The 25,981-nt window shown below is 38.5% G+C and overlaps 2 protein-coding genes across 5 annotated transcripts in view; one reads left to right on the forward strand and one right to left on the reverse strand.

The window, feature by feature from the left end:
* Positions 1 to 549: 549 nt before the first annotated feature.
* LOC131434007 (uncharacterized protein K02A2.6-like) lies at positions 550 to 1,590 on the forward strand. The gene has a single exon (XM_058600626.1). The coding sequence runs from the start codon at positions 550 to 552 to the stop codon at positions 1,588 to 1,590; it is 1,041 nt and encodes a 346-aa protein (XP_058456609.1).
* Positions 1,591 to 14,884: 13,294 nt separating this feature from the next.
* LOC131438980 (protein unc-79 homolog) overlaps positions 14,885 to 25,981 on the reverse strand; it is a 676,107-nt gene continuing 665,010 nt past the window's right edge. For all 4 annotated transcript variants that reach the window (XM_058609436.1, XM_058609433.1, XM_058609434.1 and 1 more), the window contains one exon: positions 14,885 to 15,268. In XM_058609436.1, coding sequence (XP_058465419.1) covers positions 14,975 to 15,268 — 294 coding nt within the window. In that variant the 3' untranslated portion in view covers positions 14,885 to 14,974. The remainder of the gene's footprint in view (positions 15,269 to 25,981) is intronic.

Consider the following 25,981-nt stretch of genomic DNA (forward strand, 5'->3'; position numbering starts at 1 on the left):
CAGTACTTAGTAGTCTAAATGATCGGGCATCCTACGTACGATGATACAAAACATGGAAATGGTTAAGTAATTGAAATAAAAGACAGCAAACAAAAGAAATTGTTACTTATTGTTAAGGCCATTTAATGAAAAAATCAACAAGAATTATAAAACTATAATTCATCGCTCGAGATAGTCGTGGCCGCTGATGCCTCCAGCACTGGCATTGGGGCCAACATCAGGCATAGATTTCCGGACGGCTCTGAGAAGGTGATACAGCACGCTTCAAGATCGTTGACACCGACAGAACGAGGTTATGGACAAATCGATAAAGAAGCATTGGCACTTGTTTACGCCATTACAAAGTTTCATCGTATGCTTTTGGGACGACGTTTTGTTTTGGAGACTGATCACAAACCTCTTCTACGTATTTTCGGATCGCACAAAGGAATACCGGTTCACACATCAAATCGGTTGCAGCGACTGAGTTTGACATTACTATGCTATGATTTCAGTGTTGAATATGTACCTACTTTGAAATTCGGGTATGTAGATGTACTTTCCAGGCTTATGAGTTCAACAGTAAATACGGAAGAAGAATATATCATCGCTAGTGTTCGTCTGGAGGAAGACATGGAGGCAGTCCTGAAGGATTCAATAGCTTCTACTCCAGTGACGGCGGTAATGATCGCCACAGCCATACTACGGGATAAAGTGCTAAAACAAGTGAAGAAGTTTTTGGAAACAGAATGGCCGGAATCGCTAGGGGTAATCAGTGATCCTGATGTAAAGACATTCTTCAATCGTAAAGACGGGCTGGGACTAGCTCAAGGCTGTATTCTGTTCGGAGAGCGAGTAGTAGTTCCAAAGATCTACCAAAAACGAATCTTGCAGCGTTTACATTACGGGCATCCCGGCATAGTCAGAATGAAGAGCCTCGCTCGGAGTTTTGTCTATTGGCCTTGTATCGACCGGCACATCGAAGAAGCAGTAAAGCAATGCACGGACTGTGCCGCTGCAGCAAAATCACCACCACATGTTGCACCTGTGGCATGGCCTGTTCCACCGGGACCTTGGCAACGCGTTCACATCGATTATGCGGGGCCAATTGATGGTTTATATTTCTTTGTCATCGTTGATGCATTTTCTCGATGGCCGGAGATATATTCATCGTCTACGATGACGGCGAAGGTAACGATCCAAAATCTACGAAACTCTTTTTCACGGCTTGGATTGCCGATGGTAATAGTGTCGGACAATGCAGCTCAATTTGTCTGTGATGAGTTTGAATCATTTTGCAAAAACAATGGTATCAAACATATATTGACTGCTCCTTACCATCCGCAATCTAATGGACAGGCGGAACGTTTTGTATATTCAATGAAAAGAGCTATGAAGAAAATAAACAAGGGAGAACCCCTCCAGGAAACACTCGAGGTATTTCTAGCAACTTATCGTTCAACGCCAAGTGAAACCACTGGACAAAAATCTCCAAGTGAACTCATGTTTGGTCGACGAATGAGGACTACACTTGACCTACTACCACAGTCTGTGCTACTACACTTGACCTACTACCACAGTCTGTGCTACTACGTCCTATGCAAGCATTAGATATTAGGCAGTCTGCAGAGAGATGCCCGATGCGTCGGTTCATACCCGGTGACTTGGTATATGCAAAACGTGTACAAACGAAATACCTGGTCCTGGGAACCCGGGAAAGTCGTTGAGAAGCTGGGAGTAGTGAAGTATAATGTGTGGATAGTTGGGCAAAGGCCAAAGTTAATTCGTTCGCACATCAACCAACTTCGTACCCGTTTTGAAATGAAAGATGATTTGCACCGTGAGCGAACAGAGAGTGATCATCATTTTCCATTGAGCATTCTGCTAGACGAGTTTGGCATCAGTCAACCAGGAGTAATCGTTTCAGAGGAATCTGTTTCACCTATACTGACAGAAAGCAATGATAAATCTTAATATCCGACGACTCCAAATACGAGTGGTTCAATAGTTAAAAAACCGAGTCGTATTCCAACACTTGTTTCATCCTGTACAACTAGGGGACGATCAGTGCGTCTTCCGCCGAGGTTCGAGCACTACGTGATGACTTAAAGGGGGAGATGTTATGGCAGCACTGGCGGACTGACCACGACGAGATGGACAGCAAGTGCTTTCATGCGGAGTGATTTCGTAGACTCTGAGTAGAATAAAACACGTTATTTTAACGCTCTGAATTAAATGAACTACATTTAAAATTTAATAAATGTTGTTCCGTTAACCGAGTTGTAATTCGTAAGACACAACACATATTGCCAAAACTATATACATAATTGTGCTACTTCTCATCCTCCAACGCAATACAAAATCGAACCCGTTTTGTTACAATATTTACTTGCTTCTGGTCTACCGCCACTTAATTTCGGATGAAAATTACCAACACAATAAAAAATAATCTAGATGAGCAACGTTGAGAAAAATAAATGGTTACCTTCCAACATCGCTGAAAAAGTTAAGTATATTATCAACGTAATCCAATAATTTATTGTGATGATTCATTTTCAAATATTATGATGAAATCAGGCATTCCTGCAAGCAGCTGATCGGTGTTGACAAACGAGGGGAAACCAACTAGTAAAAAAAATTTCACATAACACAAGGGGTGTACCGATAGTAAATAGTTCGCGCAGTACAATATAGGTGGAACTAGTGAATCACGAAAAATTATTTTGATAAGAATTTACTCATACTGTCATGTCTGTTAGTTTGTGCTATAACTGCCACGGATTTAATGTTCAGAAAATTATTCATACTAATTTTCTCTATAACCTCTATTTCCAGCGCCGGTATCAGAGTTCGCCGTTTTTTCTTTCCTTTGTGTTTTTGCTAAGGACGGCTAAGACCGCTCACGGTCCATCCTGCTACAGAGTTCAACGTTTATCAGCAAACTTTGTTTTCGGAAATTACAATATGTAAGTATTTCTATTGTCATATTCGCACCCATGAACATTCTAATCGTATTTGTTTTGTTGCATTTTGTTCTTAGACGAATAGAAATGGGTAACGCTGTTTACATACTTATATTCATATATTTTTATCGTTCACATTTATGTATGCGTTACGCAATAACTTGAAAACTTGACTAGTAATACTAGCTGTCATATACTAAGAGCAAATTCAGCAGCTAGAAGTTCTATATGAAAGATCTATAATAGAGCAGAAACTGGAACAAACGTATATCCAGCAAGCCGTTCTAGTTTTATTTATTCGACCAGTTCTGTCAAATTTAAAACGATGTCTACGATGCCGTTTTATTTTGTGTATATTTGAAACACGAGTAAAACACTACTGGGGCTGCAAGTTTCTTTTGTTATAAAATTCAGATTCAAATTTTGTAACTGACATAAATTATGTATCTAGAACTAGAACACTACTGAATATGCCCTAATGAATTCAGTTCGGCAAATCAACTAAGTTTTATTCCCATTGCAATTGAAAATTGGAAAGCAGTGCTAAGGTAAATCATTTATGGCGTTTTTCATTGAAAAACACTGGTGGCGTGGATAGCTCTGGTTTTGCACTTTCGAGCACAAATGGCAATTAAACACCGTCAGAATATTGCATTTCTGCCTGAAAGTTCAAAAACAGGGCAATCTACGCCACCAGTGCTTTTCAATGAGAAAACGGCATTAGAAATGCATTTAAAGGAATGCAAGTTACGAGTGTTCGCTTGTAGTTGAGCCCCCAACCCACTGCAGTTGATAGCATTAAAGTTCGAAACTGAGGTTGGTTTCAAACGAAACTGTTCCATAGATTTTCACAAAAATCTCAGTTGATTTTTCATTAGGACATATAAGCAAGTGACAGTTTCTCGTTGATCACTCTCTCTTTCGATTATTGTGATGTGATTAAAAAGATTTTCTTTGATATCACTATTCTGTTAGAAAGTCGAAAGTTCCGGGTATCATTTCATGAAAAGAGTTTAGTGATAAACGTGGACACTACTTGGTAATTAATAGAAGAGAAAGTAAACAAAGAGAAACTCACTTGCGTATACGCCTTAATAAAAAATCAACCGAGAAATAATGAATCAGGATTGGAACCGCTAACGTATTATGCATTGCACATTGATCGTAATGTAAGCTACCGCATGACCAAATGGTGATTTTCAACCAATGGGAATTAAAAAAGAAAAAATATGTCTATTTTTGGCATTCGTTTAGTTTAATTTCTGTGTTTATTTTATTTTAGGTTCAACTCAACAATTCTATGTTCATGCGCAGGGCCACAGGGTCAGTGAACATCTTGACAACTTTGCTTCGGTCATACAACACCTCATCATGTTTTATTTAATTTTTTGCTATCATTATCCGCCAGTGCTCTCCAAAACTTTAGAGTTTATTCAACTTTATTTATTGAAGCTAAGACCAGTGAAAGGTACTCGATCGAAAGCAATTCTAGTAGGCCAACAGCAACGCATGGTCCGATCACTATTGATAAAATTAGCGAAACACGACAAATGTTAAATCAAATTAAATATGTAATTGAGCTTGAGCTTGAGCGACCACCCCTGGTTGCTACTCCGCTACTGTTCGGGATTAGCTGAAATTGTACAGGGAGTTTCTAGATGATCCGACCTGGGACTGGTAAATCATCCTTCAATGTACATTTTCTGGTAATCCCAGAATTAATCGATCAGCACCGGCGCCGGCCAGGCCCGAACGTAGATCGTCTAAGGAATGGGAAGGGTTGTTAGTCCAACACTTGTTGTTACTAGAGGCCGTATATACTACTGTGCACTCAACAAGTGTCACGGGAGGAGGATATTTGTTAGTGAAAATTTCAGTATTGGTAGTATTCGCGCGCGACTCAGTATGTTCCGGTTTCAAGATGCTCGGATGCATCACTAAACTCACTAACTTCCCGAATGAACGTTTCAAATATCCTATATTGAAGTCCCGGGAAGTCTTGATTCACAGCTCTTATTCGAGGAAACTAAAGAAAAATTTGCAATACTATCGCGTAAAGAATAAAAACTTCCCTATTTTTATAAATGAAATTACGTGATACAAATTAAAAAAGTGAATAGGATTTAGACAAAATTATTTAAATTATTTATTAAAATTATTAATTGGTTATATTGGTTGATCTGGGCAGCCGGCTACCGAGAAAACTATTCATTTATTGCTTGAAATATTAATATCAAGTGTTTTTTACTATGTATTCAATATACCGATATATGTTATATCTGTTATTAACTTTGTAATATCAACGAATTTGCGCAATAGTTGATTTTCAATTTATAATCCTGAAAGACAATCAATAACATGGAAGAAGAAAACATTCCAAATAAAACTTTTCTTCGAAGCTAGATGGAAATTGATAGGTTGAAAGAAGAGATAATTTAGTAAAACAGAGTAATCAGAAGTGAAATGTTGAAAATATCTGATAACTGAAAGGAAAAAGAAACTCCTGCAATTGTCGCCTTTTACGACATGGAAGCAGGAACCCAGTGGATCTATTCTTGGTTCATTTTTTTCCGCCGGATTCCACACGGCATCTAGGCTGGTACTGTCCGGAGAGAGCTAATAGGTACTATCAATCTCCTAGTGGACCCCAGCCCCTTCAAATTAAATATGTAATTGAAACAAAAAATAAAATACGTTTTTGCTCCCTTACCACCTTTTTCAACAACATAAACTTCTCTCTGTTTCTTTCCTTCTCTTCCACAAAATTCACCACCACGGAGAGCCGCTCAAGTCGATGATCATGCGGGCCATCAGCTGGCTCCTCGTAGTCGGGGGTGTTTTCCGCGGACCCACACGAACGAAAAAATGCGACCAACAGTGATGCGTACCAACGTCGTGCCAGATTACTCCAGTGTACAAGATCCAGCCAGCCACTGCCGACCACCCGTTGAAGACCAGATCTCTCAAAGCTCATATGGTGTGAAAATAAAATAAAATCTAGTTTAAGTAGTTTAAACATATGCCCTCGGCATCTTATAGCTTAACGCAATGTGCCTTAAAATATGTTATTAAATAAAAAATACGTTTTTGTTATTACTTTATCCTATTTGTTTTGTTTTCATACAAAATCCCACAATTTATGTTTTTGTAAATGTTTAAAATAAGTTCATAATAATACCTATATTCACAAAATACATCGTTTGCAATTGCGTTGTTTTAAATCACATTGTTTGTGGTCACATCGATTGCCGTCACACTATTTTTCATCACGTCGTGCTACATTACAATAAGTACAGTACATCTCCTTAATCACATCAATACTCATACGTCGTTCCAATAAGACGTATAGGTGTGCTATATTACAACAATATACTTAAACATTGAAGTGCAGCGATTTTGATGTGATATCACAATTTATTTTTTTCTGTGTAGAACATGTTGACTGGTTAGCATTTGAATTGCATACACTGGAAAGTTACCATTAATTAAATTTTCATGTAGAAGTCACTGATTCTATTCATGAAATACAGATATTTTATACTATATTTTAACAAAATCAGTGAAAAATGCTTTCTCGTATCTTTTGCGTTTAAAATTTAGAACTGGAGACTAATTTTTAAATTCAATAAGAAAGGGCGTGTGGTGGACACAGGCCCGCTTCGATTACTAAAATAAATAAACATTTACCAAAACCTTCAACTCAGTATAAAGCGCGATCTTTGCCACCGACTGGACGGTTACCGTTTATGCTGACGCGTTAAAAAGGGTCAAGTAGCTACCGCCCAAGTAGGGCCTAGCGTTAAGTAAAATGATGTTGAATAAAGAGTTCGAAAACTGCACTCGACGTGTACGGCCTTGCATCAATTTTATAAAGAAATTCATGGAGCCGAATCGGCCACCCAAAAACCAGATTTTTTATCGTCATTTTCTCCTAAATTACCCAGCTCCTGAATTGCCAAGCTCCTTCCTTATAGTCTTTTTTCTCCCTTCAGGGAAATGATGATAATACAGATCTCTCGCCAAGGCACAAATCTCCATACAACAAGGGGAACGGGACATTCGAGCCAATCTGTTCTGATTCCTGATAGTACCAATAAGAAAAACTAATGGAAAATTGCGACTATGTGTCGACACGCGTGCTGCGCTTCTGGTAGTTAGGCGTGAAAACTACCCGATGCCTAACATTGACGCTGCTATGACGTCTATAACCATGGTTTCAAGATTAACAAAAATTGATGTAGAGGCCGCATACTACCATTTCGAATTAGCCGAGATATAACAACTTTTGTGACTCGAAGTGGAGTTTATAGATTCCGTAGGCCAATGTTTGGCATAAACTCTGCTCCTGAGTTATTCCAAAGGGAGATGAAAAATCTATTCAGAGGTATGAAGGGTGTTACTGTATATTTGGATGATGTGTTGGTTCATGGGGCTTCAAAGGAGGAGCATGAAGCAACACTGACACGTGTTCTAGAAATTTTGAAAGATAGTAATATGCGGATCAACGAACATAAATAGGTTTACACTAGAACGGAAGTTGTATTTCTGGGACATCTCGTAACAGACAATGGTGTTAGTCCTACAGATGAAAGAATAAAAGCTATACTTAATTGACAAAACTAAAAGCATTGCTGTTATTTATCGATTTTGTTGAATGATTTGTCGCAAATCTCTGCATTGACTTTCCACACGAGAGAGTTACTTGTTAAAAACACTCCTTTCGAATGGACTGAGAAACACGATAGGAACTAAAAAAATTAAGTCAATTTTAGGAAACGTAGAGTCGTTAGGTTATTTTGACCTAGTTAACGTCACTGAGCTTGTAACGGATGTCAGCCCAAATGGTTTGGAAGCTATTCTATTACAAATTAAGAATGGACGATTTCTTGTGTTTCCAGGAGTTTGGCGGCGCATGAAAATATTGCCAAACCAAAAAAGAATGCTTGGCGATAATATGGGCAATGGAAAAACTTTTTGTATTTCTGTATGGTATCCAGTTTACATTAATCACAGACTGTAAGCCACTCGAGTATTTGTTTAATAGAGTTTAGTCAAAGCAATCCGCTCGAATTAAACGGTGGATCCTGAGATTGCAAAGTTTTGCTTTCGTTGTCCGCTACGAACCGAGCAGTAGGAACATAGCAGACCCTTTGTCAAGGATGTCCCAAGATCGAGAGGAGATTAACAATAGCACCGATGTCGTCGCGTGGTTAGCAGAAGAAGTGAAACCGTCTGCTCTTAGTATCGAAGAGATCGAAACAGAAACAAAACAAGACGATGAACTTTAACCCGTCAAGGAAGCGATTTTCTCTGGAAACTTGGAGCGTGCCACTGCTGAATTTAAAACGCAACGATAGAAGATGATTCGACGACTTACGGAGGACTTATATTACGCGGAGATCGTATCGTTATCCCAAAACTATTACGTGATAAGGTAGTACAACTCGCTCATTTCGGCCACTAAGGATGCAATGTAAATGTTCAGTATTCCGCGTTCCATAACAGCAGACAATGGTCCACAATTCAGAGCGGAAGAATTCTCCCGTTTCTGTGTCTCTTACGGTGTCCACTTAAATTTATCTCGAGCAACACTGGTTGACGTGCTACGAACTAGTAACCAAGGATCCAGAATAAATGAACAAACTATTTGTGGATGTTGTGGAACAGTTCAAATGATTCAAATTTCGTGCCCTAAGCCCCACTTCTTAAGAGCAGATAAGGGAAGTGGACGATTTAAATCTCCATCATCAGTGCTTGTAATAGTGTTCCTTATTTTAAATCTTGCAGCTGGTTAAGTTTTTTTTTCAAAATTATGACGTCATTATCTTGCTGCAACACAACCCTAATTTATAGCGCTTCGCTGAAGTATCCAGTGAAGTGTGAAGTGAAGTATACGACTCGGTTCACGAACGTTAATTTGTAACATTGTACATTGTATTTCGAAACAATGAGTAAAAGGGAATTTTTGGATAACGTTTATTTCATACAAATACATACAATAAACTATCTGGAGGAGAACGATATGTATGTAGTGATCAATCAAAACAACACGATTTCGCAGGATAGTACACCCGATAATTTCTAGATCAGTTGGACTTTCCTACAAATAGATGTCTTTCAATAAATACTTGCAACTTACTGCACAAAAGAGATCCTCCACCCGAGTTGAGTTTTCGTTTGAAGTATCCGTTTTGCTATTTGTTTTGTTTACAATTCAAAAGTCTTCACTAAGCAGTAACCAAGGTTACCCAAGTAACAATTCGAATGCCTTATGGTTTTGATTATAATTTATAGGAGTTTTGTATTTGATTTTTCAATCACTACCTGTTTTATGATAACTATAATAAGTGTCTCTTTTGAAAAGTAATATAATAGTTTTTAAAGCTTCTTTAAAACCCTTTACCTAGACTTACAACTTGGCTGAAAATAAAACAATTTGCACTAGAATAAAACCATTCAAACGCTCTTAATATGGCTTTCAAACATTTTCTTTAAAACATTATTGTCAGTTAAATTCTTTCATAAGTCTAGTCTTGTGTGTGTGCGTGTTCATTGGATGACAGTTTCACTCAGAGCAAATTTGAGGGTTCTAAAGAACATATATGACATATTTGTTGTGGCCTATTTGATTTATTGCATCTTACGTTAAGTGTAATTTGCATTAAAGGAAATTTCATGGCCGCCATTATGATGTTTCTTGCCGTAGCTTTTATTGACATCAAATGAACTTCGAAATGCAAAAAAGAAGGAAATATGATGGACTTTCATGATTCATTTCCAGGACGTATGCACAAGTTTTAACGCCACGAAATAGTTTTATACAAAAATGACGATGAATCACAGAAAATAATGTTAATAAATTATGGAGACTTTCGCAAAAACCGCATTTATTTCAAGGCGATTAGTTATAATTCATATTTTTATCCATACATTCACGATAAAAATAAAAGCGCATGAAATTTCTACGTTCGGAAAAAGCCTCAAACTCGTAAATAAAATCTAATAAATTCTTACTGATTCCATTCAAAGCAGACATGACAAACACATAGTCAAGAAAAATATGATCAAAACGACAGTTTATTCATAGCGGAATTCATTCCATCCGAATAAATTTAATGTTGATCGTTAAGCTGGTTTCAAAATTTTCTTGAATTTGGAGTTTTAACGCAGGTTTATGCTGATTCTTCACTTTGCTTTATAAACCTTATGAAGAATGGTCCACTTAGCAGGAACATGCTCTTATAGAAGTTTTCAGTAGGCTTTCGTGGAGTTTAAAGTTTTAATGCAAGATTTATTATGTAGCATTGAAGACAGCTACAAGTATTTATTAATATTAAAAATGTTACTTGGGTATGGTGATTGTTATTAAAAATCAATAATTTATCAACTTGAGTGACCAGCTTCAAAATTGTTTCCAGCAATTTCGTTTTGACATTACCAGTTACTGAGGGGTAGTTAAATTTGCAATACAGTTTTGTAAACGGATAAAGTATATTTACGAAATAGTGCTCATTTGAAAAAAAAAACCTGTTTTAATCCACCTAGTGGTGTAATGATGCCTTTCTCATGTACATATAATATTGTGGTATTCTATTAAAAAATTTCTCTTCGATTTTTGAAAGAAACCATTGTTTATGCATAACATACAGAATAAAACAGTGCTTTGATTGCGTAAGCCATCTCTAAGAGAACGACACTTCCGGCACCGGAACCGGTATAATCGAAGTCGGTTCGTACGGCCACCAACTAACATGACACACAAACTCTTCTAGTACGCACCCTATAACTCAGGATTCGGAAGTCGAATCCGGATGAAATTCAGGAATTTCGTATAGGATCGGAAGACCTTTCATTTGAATCTAAGTTTGTGGAAATCGGTAAAATCTCTCGCTTAGAAAAGTGAGTGAGATCCATTTTGGTATATATGACCACTATTTCCGATACTTCCGGAACCGGATACAGGGAACCAGGATAGCCGAAATTGGTTTGTTTAGTTGCCTACTGATAATGACTATAGATTTGTTTAGTTTTGAGACCAGTTTAGAAAAATGTTTACGTTTTTTGTTTCGCCGGTTTAAGTGACGGTGTACAATATTGAACACACTTTACCCTATAATTCCGGAACCGGAAGTCGGATCCGGATGAAATTCAGGAATTCCGTATGGGACCGGAAGACCTTTCATTTGAATCTATGTTTGTGGAAATCGGACAAACCATCGCTGAGAAAAGTGAGTGAGATCCATTTTGGTATATATGACCACTATTTCCGGTACATCCGGAACCGGATATCGGGAACCAGGATAGCCGAAATCGGTTTGTTTAGTTGCCTACTGATAATGACTATCGATTTGTGTAGTTTTGAGACCAGTTTAGAAAATTTTTTACGGCTTTTGTTTCGCCGGTTTACGTGACGGTGTACAATATTGAACACACTTTACCCTTTAATTCCGGAACCGGAAGTCGGATCCGGATGAAATTCAGGAATTCCGTATGGGACCAGAAGACCTTTCATTTGAATCTGAGTTTGTGGAAATCGGTCAAACCATCGCTGAGAAAAGTTAGTGAGATCTATTTTGATATATATGACCACTATTTCCGGTACTTCCGGAACCGGATATCGGAAACCAGGATAGCCGGAATCGGTTTGTTTAGTTGCCTATTGATAATGACTATCGATTTGTGTAGTTTCGAGACCAGTTTAGGAAAATGTTTACGTATTTTGTTTTGCCGGTTCAAGTGACGGTGTACAATATTGAACACACTTTACCCTATGATTCCGGAACCGGAAGTCGGATCCGGATGAAATTCAGGAATTTCGTATGGGACCGGAAGACCTTTCAATTGAATCTAAGTTTGTGGAAATCGGTCAAACCATCGCTAAGAAAAGTGAGTGAGATCCATTTTGGTATATATGACCACTATTTCCGGTACTTCCGGAACCGGATACCGGGAACCAGGATAGCCGGAATCGGTTTGTTTAGTTGCCTATTGATAATGAATATCGATTTGTGTAGTTTTGAGACCAGTTTAGAAAATTTTTTACGGTTTTTGTTTCGCCGGTTTAAGTGACGGTGTACAATATTGAACACACTTTACCCTATAATTCCGGAACCGGAAGTCGAATCCGGATGACATTCAGGATTTTCGTATGGGACCGGAAGACCTTTCATTTGAATCTAAGTTTGTGGAAATCGGACAAACCATCGCTGAGAAAAGTGAGTGAGATCCATTTTGGTGTATATGACCACTATTTCCGGTACTTCCGGAACCGGATACCGGGAACCAGGATAGCCGAAATCGGTTTGTTTAGTTGCCTACTGATAATGACTATCGATTTGTGTAGTTTTGAGACCAGTTTAGAAATTTTTTTACGGTTTTTGTTTCGCCGGTTTAAGTGACGGTGTACAATATTGAACACATTTTACCCTATAATTCCGGAACCGGAATATGGATCCGGTTGAAATTCAGGAATTCCGTATGGGACCGGAAGACCTTTCAATTGAATCTAAGTTTGTGGAAATCGGACAAACCATCGCTGAGAAAAGTGAGTGAGATCCATTTTGGTATATATGACCACTATTTCCGGTACATCCGGAACCGGATACCGGGAACCAGGATAGCCGGAATTGGTTTGTTTAGTTGCCTATTGATAATGACTATCGATTTGTGTAGTTTTGGGACCAGTTTAGAAATTTTTTTACGGTTTTTGTTTCGCCGGTTTAAGTGACGGTGTACAATATTGAACACACTTTACCCTATGATTCCGGAACCGGAAGTCGGATCCGGATGAAATTCAGGAATTCCGTATGGGACCGGAAGACCTTTCATTTGAATCTAAGTTTCTGGAAATCGGTCAAACCATCGCTGAGAAAAGTGAGTGAGATCCATTTTGGTATATATGACCACTATTTCCGGTACTTCCGGAACCGGATACCGGGAACCAGCATAGCCGGAATTGGTTTGTTTAGTTGCCTACTGATAATGACTATCGATTTGTGTAGTTTTGAGACCAGTTTTGAAAATTTTTTACGTATTTTGTTTCGCCGGTTTTAGTGACGGTGTACAATATTGAACACATTTTACCCTTTAATTCCGGAACCGGAAGTCGGATCCGGATGAAATTCAGGAATTCCGTATGGGATCACGAGACCTTTCATTTGAATCCTAGTTTGTCAAAATCGGTTCAGCCATCTCCGAGAAATTCTAGTGAGATTATTTGACACATACACACACACACATACATACACACACAGACATTGCTCAGCTCGATGAACTGAGTCGAATGGTACATGACACTTGGCTTTCCGGGCCAATTTTCACTATTCGGTTTTTCAAGTGATTGCATAACCTTTCTATATGAGAAAGGCAAAAACTCAACAAAACTACGACTCAAGAGAAAGAAATCAACGGGAAATAGTCAGATAAAGATACATCGGATAAGGAAAATGCGGCGGTTGATCCGCAGGTAACCAAGACAGGTCAAATTGATCGCGAATCCATCTACAGCGAACGAGTTGGTCACCGTACACATAAACGACCAAGCAAGTACCGAGATTATATTTTGTATGAATAATATTCTTCTATTGTATTACTGTTTTCTTGTTAATAAAGTAAAATGATTCAAATAATATCAAACACTTATTAAAAAGAGGGATTTAACGATGTATAAATAGGCATTTATGGCAATACTGGGATTTGGGATGGTTGTCAGCGACACGGTACGAATACGTTGACAGTTACATTGAGATATTGGTAGCCACGGGGGATTCACAAACGAACAGCCAGTAGAGGAAGACGCACTTTCGGAGGTTCGGGAAATAACACGGTGATCGTATACGCGTTGACAATACAGATATGAATTTTGTCGTGAATACGACTTACTTTACTAAGTGGTGCCTTTTCAAAATTTACCCTCTGAGAAAGTGATAAGTTTTTGATCGTGAAAATCTCTTGTTGTGTCTAACGAATCAACATAATTTTCGCTACATGCCATCGGAAATATGATCACAATTTTATGATAAAATTTTCAGTTGTGTGACATAATCTCAAATAATTCAAAATTAAACTTTTCTGAAATGTTTGGTATAAACAAGTATCAAAGAGGATAATTCATTAGGCGCGTTTGCCCAAGCCTCTGCCTGTGCATTGTGCGCGCCCTTTCAGCAGGCGGTTCTATTTGTTGGTAGTTGAGCGCTCGTTGAACGATATACTGCACGAAATATTCTTTCAATTTGCTGGAACGGTTTGTTGTTGTTTTTTCTCTTGCAAAAATAGTGTGAAAATTATTGTGACCTTTATATATAAAGAAGATTTGTTGTTATTCTACGTGAAGTAGGAGTATTGTACAGGTATTTAGTGTTAGTTTAAAAAAATAAGTGGAGAAATCTTCGAAAATTGTCCAGTAAAATTAGTCCCACGGGGCTCCAACTCCTCTTATTAAAAATGGTTCAACAATGGACCCTTGTCTGCCGGGTTTGTTGAACGAAAAAAATGGCATTCGGTTCAACGGTCTGTTTCAAAATAGCCAAACGAAGGTCCCGTGTTTGCCTCCCGTTGAACGATTGATTGGACATTCATTGGACCAATGATCCCACGTATTGGACCAATGAAGGACCACCGTTGAACGTTTTTTTCTAAGAGGGCGAGAGCTTATGCAGACAACTCATTCTTTTCAACTCTCAGTAGCTAACGTTTCAAGTTTAACATTAGTAATTAAAATAAAAAAAAATAGTTTTAACGATTATCTCTCCATGCCACTTGTTAAGCAGGTTTCCATTTTTCCTTGCAATGAATAATACAAAGTTGTGGAAATAAATTATATCATGGTGGTAATAAGCAAACAATGTAAACAATAGGGCAAGACATTATCATTGAACATTTAACTCAAAGCTTCACAATGTAAAATTGATCCGTATTTCAATATGTAATAAAAAAACAAGGAACTCACACACTAGTTTTTATTCATATATTTATTACAATTATTCAATATAGTATTATTGAGGAAGAAATTAGTTATTTTTAAATGTTTTAGATTATATAGAGTAGAACTGTGTGGCAGTAGAAGATTGTAATTCAATTTGACCCATTTTAAATTGTAGTCGCTGAAGCCACCTAAGTAACATTTCAGAAGTATGCAAATCTTGATCGGTTGCGTTTGGAACGGCATCACGACAGTTTTGTAGACGAACATGTAGAGTACCGGATAGCTGTGTGTTGGAAGAGAGAACCGGAGTCCACATTGGTAGTAGTTTGGCTAATATTGTAGAACGAGTTTCTTTCAATGCCTCGAGCAAGCTGAGAAAGTGAAGATTCACACTTTCAGAGAGCTGAAAGAGAAAAAACAATATTTGATAAAACTGTAAGAAACAACGATTCAATTTTATTTTTTGTCCGTTTCTGTTATTGAAAATAATTATCAAATGTCCATCTTTTTTTCCTAGAGAAGTGTTAACAAACCCTTTTATCTAGTAGATTATTAACATGGCTCTAGTTGATCATTTTTGAGACTTTATTATTAATCATCTGTAACAGTTACGTCCCGGGTTGGTAGTTCAATGCATAGGGCACTGGTCTTAAAAACCAGTTGTCGTACGTTTGAACCCCAACCTGTAGTCGTAGCACTAGCCATGCAATGGTTCTGTACACTCTGAATCGGCTGCGAAGTCTGTTGAAACAGAAGGTCAAATTCCACTACAGGAATGTAATACCAAGGCTTTGCTTTGCTGTAACAGTTACGAGTGAAACAAATGTAGTAATCAATAAATTGACTGCGTACACCATTACGCGTTTGATACTTCTCACCATGTGAAACTCGTTGTTACTTTTCTCTGTATTATTAGAATTCCAGGAAAAAAGCGAGTTGTTGTTTACCTCACAATTTTCTCGGAGATGGCCAACCCGATTTTATCAAGCTTAGGCTACTGCTGAGCCATTGATCAGGTTCAAAGATCTAATGGCTGTGACTTTGTATTCCGGAGATATGATGGTAGAGACGACTTAACCAACAAAACGCATTTTTTTTGCCGCGCAATTTTTAGAGATGGCTGAGAAAAGTGATTAAATAAGTTTAAATTGCAACACAGACTAACAGACATGACATTATGAGTAAATTCTTCTGAAAATAAATTTTCGTCCGGAACTAATTCCACCTATATTCACTGCGCGAAATATTTACTATCGGTACACCCCTTGTGTTATGTCAGACCCTGTCAGCTTGGAACGATCTCAATCTTCAGTTCAGCAACGCCATCGCACGGCGTCTCATTCAACATGTCATGTCGATTGTATGGGTGCGCAGCCCTGCTATTTTGGCGCATACGAATTTGACATTTCTTTCCCCTACTTCTATGTATGAGATTCGATGCGGACTCACCTGAGGGCGACATGCTCGCAAAAAAGGATGTTGCCTATTATTTGTTGGGGAAATGTGAGAGCTGGATATCTTGTTAATATGATGTCTTTGGTTATGTTAAAGTTTTTTTTTTATTGGTTGGTTCCTCCCCGTTTGTCAACACCGTTAAGCTGCTGGCAAGGATGCATGATTTCGTCAATCTTTGAATCTAACATATTTGTGAATATTGGCTCAGCCATCTCCGAGAAAGGTTGGTGCACTTATTTTCATATTTTTGCACATTTAATCCCATAGTTCCGGAACCGAAAGCCGGATCCAAACAATATTTAGGAAATTTGTATGGGCCACAAGACATTTCATTTGAATCCATATGTGTGAAAACGGTTCAGCACTCTCCGAGAAAAGTTAGTGCAAAAAACGTTGTATTTAACGTACACACATACGCACACACAGACATTTTATATACTTGATGAACTGAGTCGAATGGTATATGACACTCGTCCCTCCTGGCCTTTAGAAAGGCAAAAAAAAGATAGTACTAACATAACATAAACCGATAAAAATCATTATTATTTGCAAAAAGTAATCGTACTTGAAATTTATTAGTGTAAATGAATATATGTCAATATTTTTTCTATTCGATTAGTATTTTGCCACATCTTAATCAAGTAGTGACAGGAATCAGGAATCAGGAATCAGAACAAATTGGCTCAAATGGCACGTTCCCCTTGATATTTGGAGATTTGTGCCTTGCCATCAATTTGTTTTTAGCATCATTTTCCCGATATATAAGAGAGAAGGATTGAAAGGAAATGGTAAGGGTTGGACTAGGAGGATGGGAAAAATTGACGACACAAAAACACATAAAAACAGAAGTAAATTCTGCACCCCTAAGGGATGCCGAACAATCTGCTGAGGATCACATTTAGTGGAAGCAGAAGTAAATTCTGAACCTCTACGAGGTCCCGAATAGTCCGCTGTTAATAAAACCTCCAACCCCCGAGAGGATTTGAAGATCTTACAAAAGCGACACCATTCTGCACTCCCGGAAGAATGCAGAACGATTCGCAGTATGTACGAGCAGAAGTAAATTCGGCACCCCCTAAAAGATGCCAAACAATCTGCTAAACCCTATTTAAGGTAAATACAGAAGGGATTCATTCACTCCAGGAAGAACGATGAACCCTTCTGACTATAGCTCCTTACCACATTGGGTAAGAAACGAGAGAATATCCTTCAATTTTAGCTCCGCATACACAGACTCAACCATGTATGGAGAACCAAAAACCCGGATACGTAGCTGCGTCAATGCGGGACAGTTACATATCAGATGATATGAAGTACCATAATCGCATTCACACAAATCACACGAATAATACTCAGCACGTTGAATAGTAGCCATGTGATAATTGAGTTTGCAATGTCCAGTCAGAGCTCTGACCAGAATACTGCAATGATGCTTGAAGAAATGCAGTAGACACTTTGACATTTTCAGATTTAAATCTGGTAGAAATGCTTTTGTCTGAGCGCAAGTTTGCAAGCTGCGCCAGTAGCTGGCATGTTTGGATACAGCCCAAGAACGAATCTTGTGCTTTATCCAACTAGTTGAAAGTGGTAAAGCTGGTTCAGGACCAACGAAATCATTCGTTGCACCAGCTCTAGCCAACTCATCAGCCCATTCATTTCCAGTAATACCAGAATGGCCGGGTACCCATAAGAAGTAAACAGCATTTGAAATGCTGAGGTCTTCAATTTGAGTTCGACATGCGATCACTAGATTCGACCGTGAGTCATTCGAACTGAGTGCTTTTAGGCTGCCTGACTGTCGGAACAAAAATAAATTCGCTCACCACAGATCCTCTGCTGAAGTGCCGATTGTACTCCACACAGAATCGCGTAGATTTCTGCTTGAAACACAGTACAGTATCTACCAAGTGAATAAGACTGCTCCAGCCTCATTTCACGACAGTAGACACCAGCACCAGCACGACCATTCAACAGAGAACCGTCCGTATAACAAACTATGTGTTCATCAAGTTGTCGTTCCAGACAACCAGACAACCATTCCTCACGAAAAGGATAGCTCACATTGAATGTTTTGAAAGGAAAACTGCATGTGAGAGTTAGGTCACTAGGAGCGAGTAAATACTCATCCCACGTAACCATTTGAGACCACAAGCGAGTGTGGCTGGTAGCATACTGTTCCAAAACCCTGTAACCTTAAGACGATATGCACAAGATAATGCTTCTTGTTTTAGGAACACATGTAGTGGTTTAATGCACAGTAGCGCCTCTAGAGCAGCAGTAGGAGTTGTCGTGAATGCTCCTGTCATCGCCATTAGGACCATCCTTTGGAGATGATTTAGCTTTGACTGAACTGTCGCGACTTCTCCTTTCTGCCACCATACAAGACATCCATATGCTAAAATTGGTCTAACAATAGTTGTGTAGATCCAATGAATATATCTGGGTTTGAGTCCCCATGATTTTCCAAAAGCTCGTCTACATTGGCCGAAAGCCATGCAAGCTCTTTTAATTCTGAAGTCAATGTGAGCAGACCAATTCAGTTTTGAGTCAAGAATAACCCCGACGTATTTAAATTGTTCGACCACAGTGACCTCTGAACCAAAGAACTGCAACGGACGAGCTCCTGTGATTATCCTACGATGAGTGAAAAGCACCATTGATGTTTTGCCCGGATTTACAGATAATCCAACCTGACAACACCATTGTTCAACAGATCGCAGGGCTTGCTGCATTAAATCAAAGAGAGTGTTAATGCTTATACCATAAGTCGGAAATCCAAGGTTATTAAGTTTCCTTAACAAACCATCAGCGACAAGGTTCCATAAAAGTGGGGATAGTACACCACCTTGAGGACACCCACAGACACTTAGCTTTCTAATCTCTGCTTGCCGAAGCGATGAACAAAGAAGTCGATTGCTAAGCATTGCGTGTATCCAATTTGTGATACTTGAAGGTATGCCATGACCACGGGCTGCTTCCAGAATTGAATTGAAAGACACGTTATCAAAGGCACCTTCAATATCTAGGAAAACTCCCAAGCAAGATTGCTTTTGTGAGAAAGCTTTTTCAATGTTGTACACAACATCATGTAGCAGGGTTGTAGTGGACTTTCCACGCTGGTAAGCATGTTGCATTCCATGTAGCGGATGCAGGCACAAACTAACATTTCTGATATAGTGATCGACTATGCGTTCCACTGTTTTAAGAAGAAATGAGCTTAGACTGATAGGCCTGAAACTCTTCGCTTCCTCATAAGTGTCGCGACCGCCTTTGGGAATAAATTTGACAATTATTTCCTGCCAGGCTCTTGGAATATATCCTGTCGCAAGACTAAAAGTAAGTATTTTCTTCAAAACATGTTTGAAATGTTCATACCCTTTCTGCAGTAACACTGGGAAAACTCCATCCTTTCCAGGAGACTTGTACGGAGCAAAACTCTCAACTGCCCATTTGACCGATTCAATCGTCACAACGCTTCGAGCAAGGGCCCAAGAATCGTAACTACCTGAAAAAGTCTCGGGAAGAGCTGTCGGTGATGGATCCATACATCCTGGAAAGTGAGTGTTAAAAAGATAGTGAAGTACATCACCTTCATCAGACAAGTGTTCACCATCTGAAGTTCTTAAGAAACTGACATTAAAGTCCTTAGACTTCGAAAGTAACTTATTTAATCTGCTAGCCTCGTTGAGACTAGAGACATTTGTGCAGAGGCTTTTCCAACCACTTCGCTCAGACGATCGAAGAGCATTTTTGTAAGCCCTTCGAGCCAACACGAATGCCTCCGACCCATTTCTGCGACGGTGGTTCCAAGCTCTTCTGCATAGTTTCCTTAGTCTAGCAAGTTCAGCATTCCACCAAGGAGTTCCTCTAGTAGCTCGCACAATCCGAAGTGGACAAGCCTCTTCATATGCTGCAACTATGAGTGAGTTTGTCTCGTCGACAACATTTTCCAAATCAATTGGGGTTTCAATTGTTGGTTGGTACCCGTAAAATCTAGTCGCCAAGCCCTCTTCATAGAGGTCCCAGTTTTTAGATTTGGGATTACGATATGTGATAATATCAAATTTAACGTTTGAATGATCAAAGAATATGTACTTATGATCAGACAACGAAGGTTCGAGCTCATCGGAGACGAGCCAATTCACCAACTCATGCGCAATTCTATCAGAGCAGAGAGTTACGTCCAAAACCTCCTCTCTGCCAGATCTCGCAAAAGTTGGACGGTTTCCTGCATTGACTATGTGCAGGTTTGTACTGCTCACAAATTCCATCATATCAGAGCCTCTCGAATTTATATCTGTGCTGCCCCAAATGATATGGTGAGCATTTATGTCACTGCCGATTACAAGCGGTAAATCACTTTTGCAGCAGTATGATACAACCTTTTTGAAGTCATCGCTTGGCGAAGGTTGGTTATGCGGCAAATATGCCGAACAATAGACATATTTCCTGTCTATGCCATCAGTAGTCATACCAACTGTGACAGCACAAATATCCCGAGTTGTGAGCTCCGATATGAGAGAGACATCGAGAGCACTATTTGCAAGTATGCATGCTCGAGGCATTTCACGTGGATTAGTCATTCCGGTCTTGTTAAAGGCAACAAAGACTGGGTTTAACAATTTTCCAACGTAGAAGTTTCCCTTTTGGAAATATGATTCTTGAACCAAAGCTAAAGAAGCTTTACCTTCTTGCAGAAGTCTGGATAGATTCATAGTTGCTGTACGTTTATGCTGGAGATTGATTTGTGCTACTCTAACCATTATCAATTAAAGTAACGAACACTCCACCTCCAGCACTTACCGTACAACAACTACAAGAAACCAAATATATTGGCTTATAATCGCCTATAGCGAACCATGTAAGGATTTTTTTAAATGTTTTAATCATTTAAATCCCACGAGTTGCGAAGAAAGAAGTCGTCCACTGTGCCAGAGCTTCGCTTAACACAGTAAGGGAAAATCCCAAGATATTCCGTTCACGACTGCATTGTTTAACCTCCTGCAGCCATTCAGCCATCGGCACGGAAATACACCTTGACTTAGGAGTTCCTATTTTTGTGGCCTTTTACGACATGGAATAGGAAACCAGTGGATCAATTCTTGGTAAAAAATAATTCCGCCGGATGCCACACGGCTTACCTGTTTGGTGGACTTATACCACCGATACAGGTGGACCGTAGCGTTATTCTTAGCCAGTTGGGAAACCGCTACCGACACTACACGCTTTGTAAGCCCTTCGAGCCAACACGAATGCCTCCGACCCATTTCTGCGACGGTGGTTCCAAGCTCTTCTGCATAGTTTCCTTAGTCTAGCAAGTTCAGCATTCCACCAAGGAGTTCCTCTAGTAGCTCGCACAATCCGAAGTGGACAAGCCTCTTCATATGCTGCAACTATGAGTGAGTTTGTCTCGTCGACAACATTTTCCAAATCAATTGGGGTTTCAATTGTTGGTTGGTACCCGTAAAATCTAGTCGCCAAGCCCTCTTCATAGAGGTCCCAGTTTTTAGATTTGGGATTACGATATGTGATAATATCAAATTTAACGTTTGAATGATCAAAGAATATGTACTTATGATCAGACAACGAAGGTTCGAGCTCATCGGAGACGAGCCAATTCACCAACTCATGCGCAATTCTATCAGAGCAGAGAGTTACGTCCAAAACCTCCTCTCTGCCAGATCTCGCAAAAGTTGGACGGTTTCCTGCATTGACTATGTGCAGGTTTGTACTGCTCACAAATTCCATCATATCAGAGCCTCTCGAATTTATATCTGTGCTGCCCCAAATGATATGGTGAGCATTTATGTCACTGCCGATTACAAGCGGTAAATCACTTTTGCAGCAGTATGATACAACCTTTTTGAAGTCATCGCTTGGCGAAGGTTGGTTATGCGGCAAATATGCCGAACAATAGACATATTTCCTGTCTATGCCATCAGTAGTCATACCAACTGTGACAGCACAAATATCCCGAGTTGTGAGCTCCGATATGAGAGAGACATCGAGAGCACTATTTGCAAGTATGCATGCTCGAGGCATTTCACGTGGATTAGTCATTCCGGTCTTGTTAAAGGCAACAAAGACTGGGTTTAACAATTTTCCAACGTAGAAGTTTCCCTTTTGGAAATATGGTTCTTGAACCAAAGCTAAAGAAGCTTTACCTTCTTGCAGAAGTCTGGATAGATTCATAGTTGCTGTACGTTTATGCTGGAGATTGATTTGTGCTACTCTAACCATTATCAATTAAAGTAACGAACACTCCACCTCCAGCACTTACCGTACAACAACTACAAGAAACCAAATATATTGGCTTATAATCGCCTATAGCGAACCATGTAAGGATTTTTTTAAATGTTTTAATCATTTAAATCCCACGAGTTGCGAAGAAAGAAGTCGTCCACTGTGCCAGAGCTTCGCTTAACACAGTAAGGGAAAATCCCAAGATATTCCGTTCACGACTGCATTGTTTAACCTCCTGCAGCCATTCAGCCATCGGCACGGAAATACACCTTGACTTAGGAGTTCCTATTTTTGTGGCCTTTTACGACATGGAATAGGAAACCAGTGGATCAATTCTTGGTAAAAAATAATTCCGCCGGATGCCACACGGCTTACCTGTTTGGTGGACTTATACCACCGATACAGGTGGACCGTAGCGTTATTCTTAGCCAGTTGGGAAACCGCTACCGACACTACACGGCTATCTAGGCTGCTCAGAGAGGGAAATTGACATTGATGGTCAACTTCCATGGATGGCCGAGCAGCCGACTAAAAGTACTGTCCCAGCTAAAGGAATATTCGAAATGACCGTTAAAATTATTAAAGATTCCAATTTGGGAGTCCTGTCTGTTAGTCTGTGATTGCAATTTTTACACTAATCGCCCTGTAATTCCAGTATCGGAAGTCGGAACGAAATGAAATTCAGGATTTTTTTTATGGGACTATCATTTGAATCTAACATATTTGTGAATATTGGCTCAGCCATCTCCGAGAAAGGTTGGTGCACTTATTTTCATATTTTTGCACATTTAATCCCATAGTTTCGGAACCGAAAGCCGGATCCAAACAATATTTAGGAAATTTGTATGGGCCACAAGACATTTCATTTGAATCCATATGTGTGAAAACGGTTCAGCACTCTCCGAGAAAAGTTAGTGCAAAAAACGTTGTATTTAACGTACACACATACGCACACACAGACATTTTATATACTTGATGAACTGAGTCGAATGGTATATGACACTCGTCCCTCCTGGCCTTTAGAAAGGCAAAAAAAAGATAGTACTAACATAACATAAACCGATAAAAATCATTATTATTTGCAAAAAGTAATCGTACTTGAAATTTATTAGTGTAAATGAATATATGTCAATATTTTTTCTATTCGATTAGTATTTTGCCACATCTTAATCAAGTAGTGACAGGAGAAACGAAGCTAATATTAATTGCATCGGCAATCGATGAATGAAATATCCAAAAAAAAATAGATTTTACATACCTGCTCTCAGACATCAATACATTGTAATTTTTAGAGCCTGGTCTAGTAACAGTTGAGATAACTACAAACAACTCAAAAATTAAGTTTGCTCAAAATTTGAAAACAACGCGGAAAACTCCTAAACATTCCAAATACCAAGCCTCAAAAAAAAATTTGGAACGGTAACTTTGAGCTGTCATAGCTCAGCTGTTTTTCAACGAATCTCAATAAACTTAAACAATAAACTTTAACTCGAATTTTGTGAATTTCCTAGATTGATTCAAAAACTTTGTAGGAGATGATTGGTAAAAAAAACCAATGAAAATTTGATTTTTCCCGTTCCAAGTTTTTTTTTACGCGCTCAATATGCCCTATCTGCTTTCCTATTTTCTTTCCTTTGCAAAAACGTCGCATAGAAAATATTGAATACTTCAACTTTACCGAGTCATAACTTTGTTGTTAGTCAACCGATCTTCAAAATTTGTTCACCATTGGAAAGGTACTACTTCCAGAAATAAAATTCACTAAAAAAAAGTAGGGCTGTCTACCCAAAGTTATAATGAAAACTGCAGATAGATGACCTAAGAAAGAGTGAGACTTGTTACAATGATCGTATACCGTGTTTGTATATAACTCAAAAATTAAAGCGATGACATGTACATTTTTTGATTCAAAATATTGCAACAATTACCAAAAACAATGAATTGATGATCAAAATTATATATCCGTTCAAAGAATCTCAATAAATTTGGTACAAATACAAAGAATTTCTATTATCGGGTGAATTAAGCCAAAAACACAAATCTAAACTTTTAAATTTTATGACATATATTTTTTTATTATTTTGGTTGGAAATTTATTATGAACAAAATTTACAAAAAACTGAAACTTGGATTTCCCTGAAATCTTAAAAATTTTGGTAAATATACCTAAACTCTAAAAATAATTATGTTTTTGTATTGGACAAAAGATCTGAACAATTTTTATGCACAACGGAATTGATAACTACTAAAATTAGGTTTTTTTGTTTTAGGTTTTCCGTAAAATCTCAAAAAACGGTAGAAGATCGGAAATTTCAAAATTTCTGATATATATTGCGTGCCAACGTTTCTGCAAATCAAAGTGAAAATATTTGAATCCGTGTTGATTTCATCTGTTTCAAAGAGACGAAGAATTTTTTTTATTATTAAAATAAATTTTGTGACAACACAAAAATTTTGAATTATTTTAATGGCTTTGTACAATAAGAAATCGAACGTAAAATTAAATGAATTCCTTATACTAACCCATGGCAAAAGAAACCAACTACAATTAAAAAAATCATTGCTTGATTTTTTTTTTTTCATAAATACGTTTATTTCATAGGCAATATACATAAGTTTTTCTTCGCCGTGGCATCCACAATACATAGTAGTTTAAACCTAATACATTTCGAATATCATATTAGTATGTTGGTACTCATTAGTTAATCTGAACACTGTTTTTATCAAGCGAGTTGCTATTTTAAATTACATTAAAGAAAATACATTTATTTTGTACATGATCTTATAACTATTTCAGGTTTGTTTGTATCAGTTCACCACTTATATTCAATATCCTATAGTTGGCTATTGGTTGAACACATGGAAGAGAAAACAGTCTAACATAGAATAAAATTTAAATTGGAACTCCAATGGATTTAATGAAATGATAAAGAAGTTTCATGTATGGAAGGTCACGACAAGCAAGAATGTCGCGAACTGGGACATTGGATAGTCTACCTTGGGTACGCAAGGAATTTATTAGTTGAGATCTGACATCACGAAACTCCACGCATGTCCAAACAACATGGTCAATATCGCGGTAACCTTCGCCGCAAGCACAATGATTAGTCTCGGAAAGTCCAATTCGAAGGAGATGTGCATCTAACGTGTAGTGATTGGACATGAGTCTGGACATCACACGAATGAAATCTCTACTCACATCCAGTCCCCTGAACCATGCCTTTGTCGATATTTTAGGAATAATTGAGTGCATCCACCGACCCAGATCATCTTTATCCCAAGAAGCTTGCCAGCTGGCAAGTGTTCTTTGGCGAGACGCGCTATAGAATTCGTTGAAAGCAATCGGTCTCTCATAAATCTCACTCTCAATAGCACCACGTTTGGCTAAACTATCGGCTCTTTCATTGTCTGGAATGGA

This window comes from Malaya genurostris, chromosome 3 (genome assembly GCF_030247185.1).
Source record: "Malaya genurostris strain Urasoe2022 chromosome 3, Malgen_1.1, whole genome shotgun sequence".
Lineage (NCBI taxonomy): Eukaryota > Metazoa > Arthropoda > Insecta > Diptera > Culicidae > Malaya > Malaya genurostris.

Bases quoted from the DNA above. Each gene is read 5' to 3' on its own strand.
- LOC131434007 (XM_058600626.1), top strand. From the start codon at position 550: ATGAGTTCAACAGTAAATACGGAAGAAGAATATATCATCGCTAGTGTT.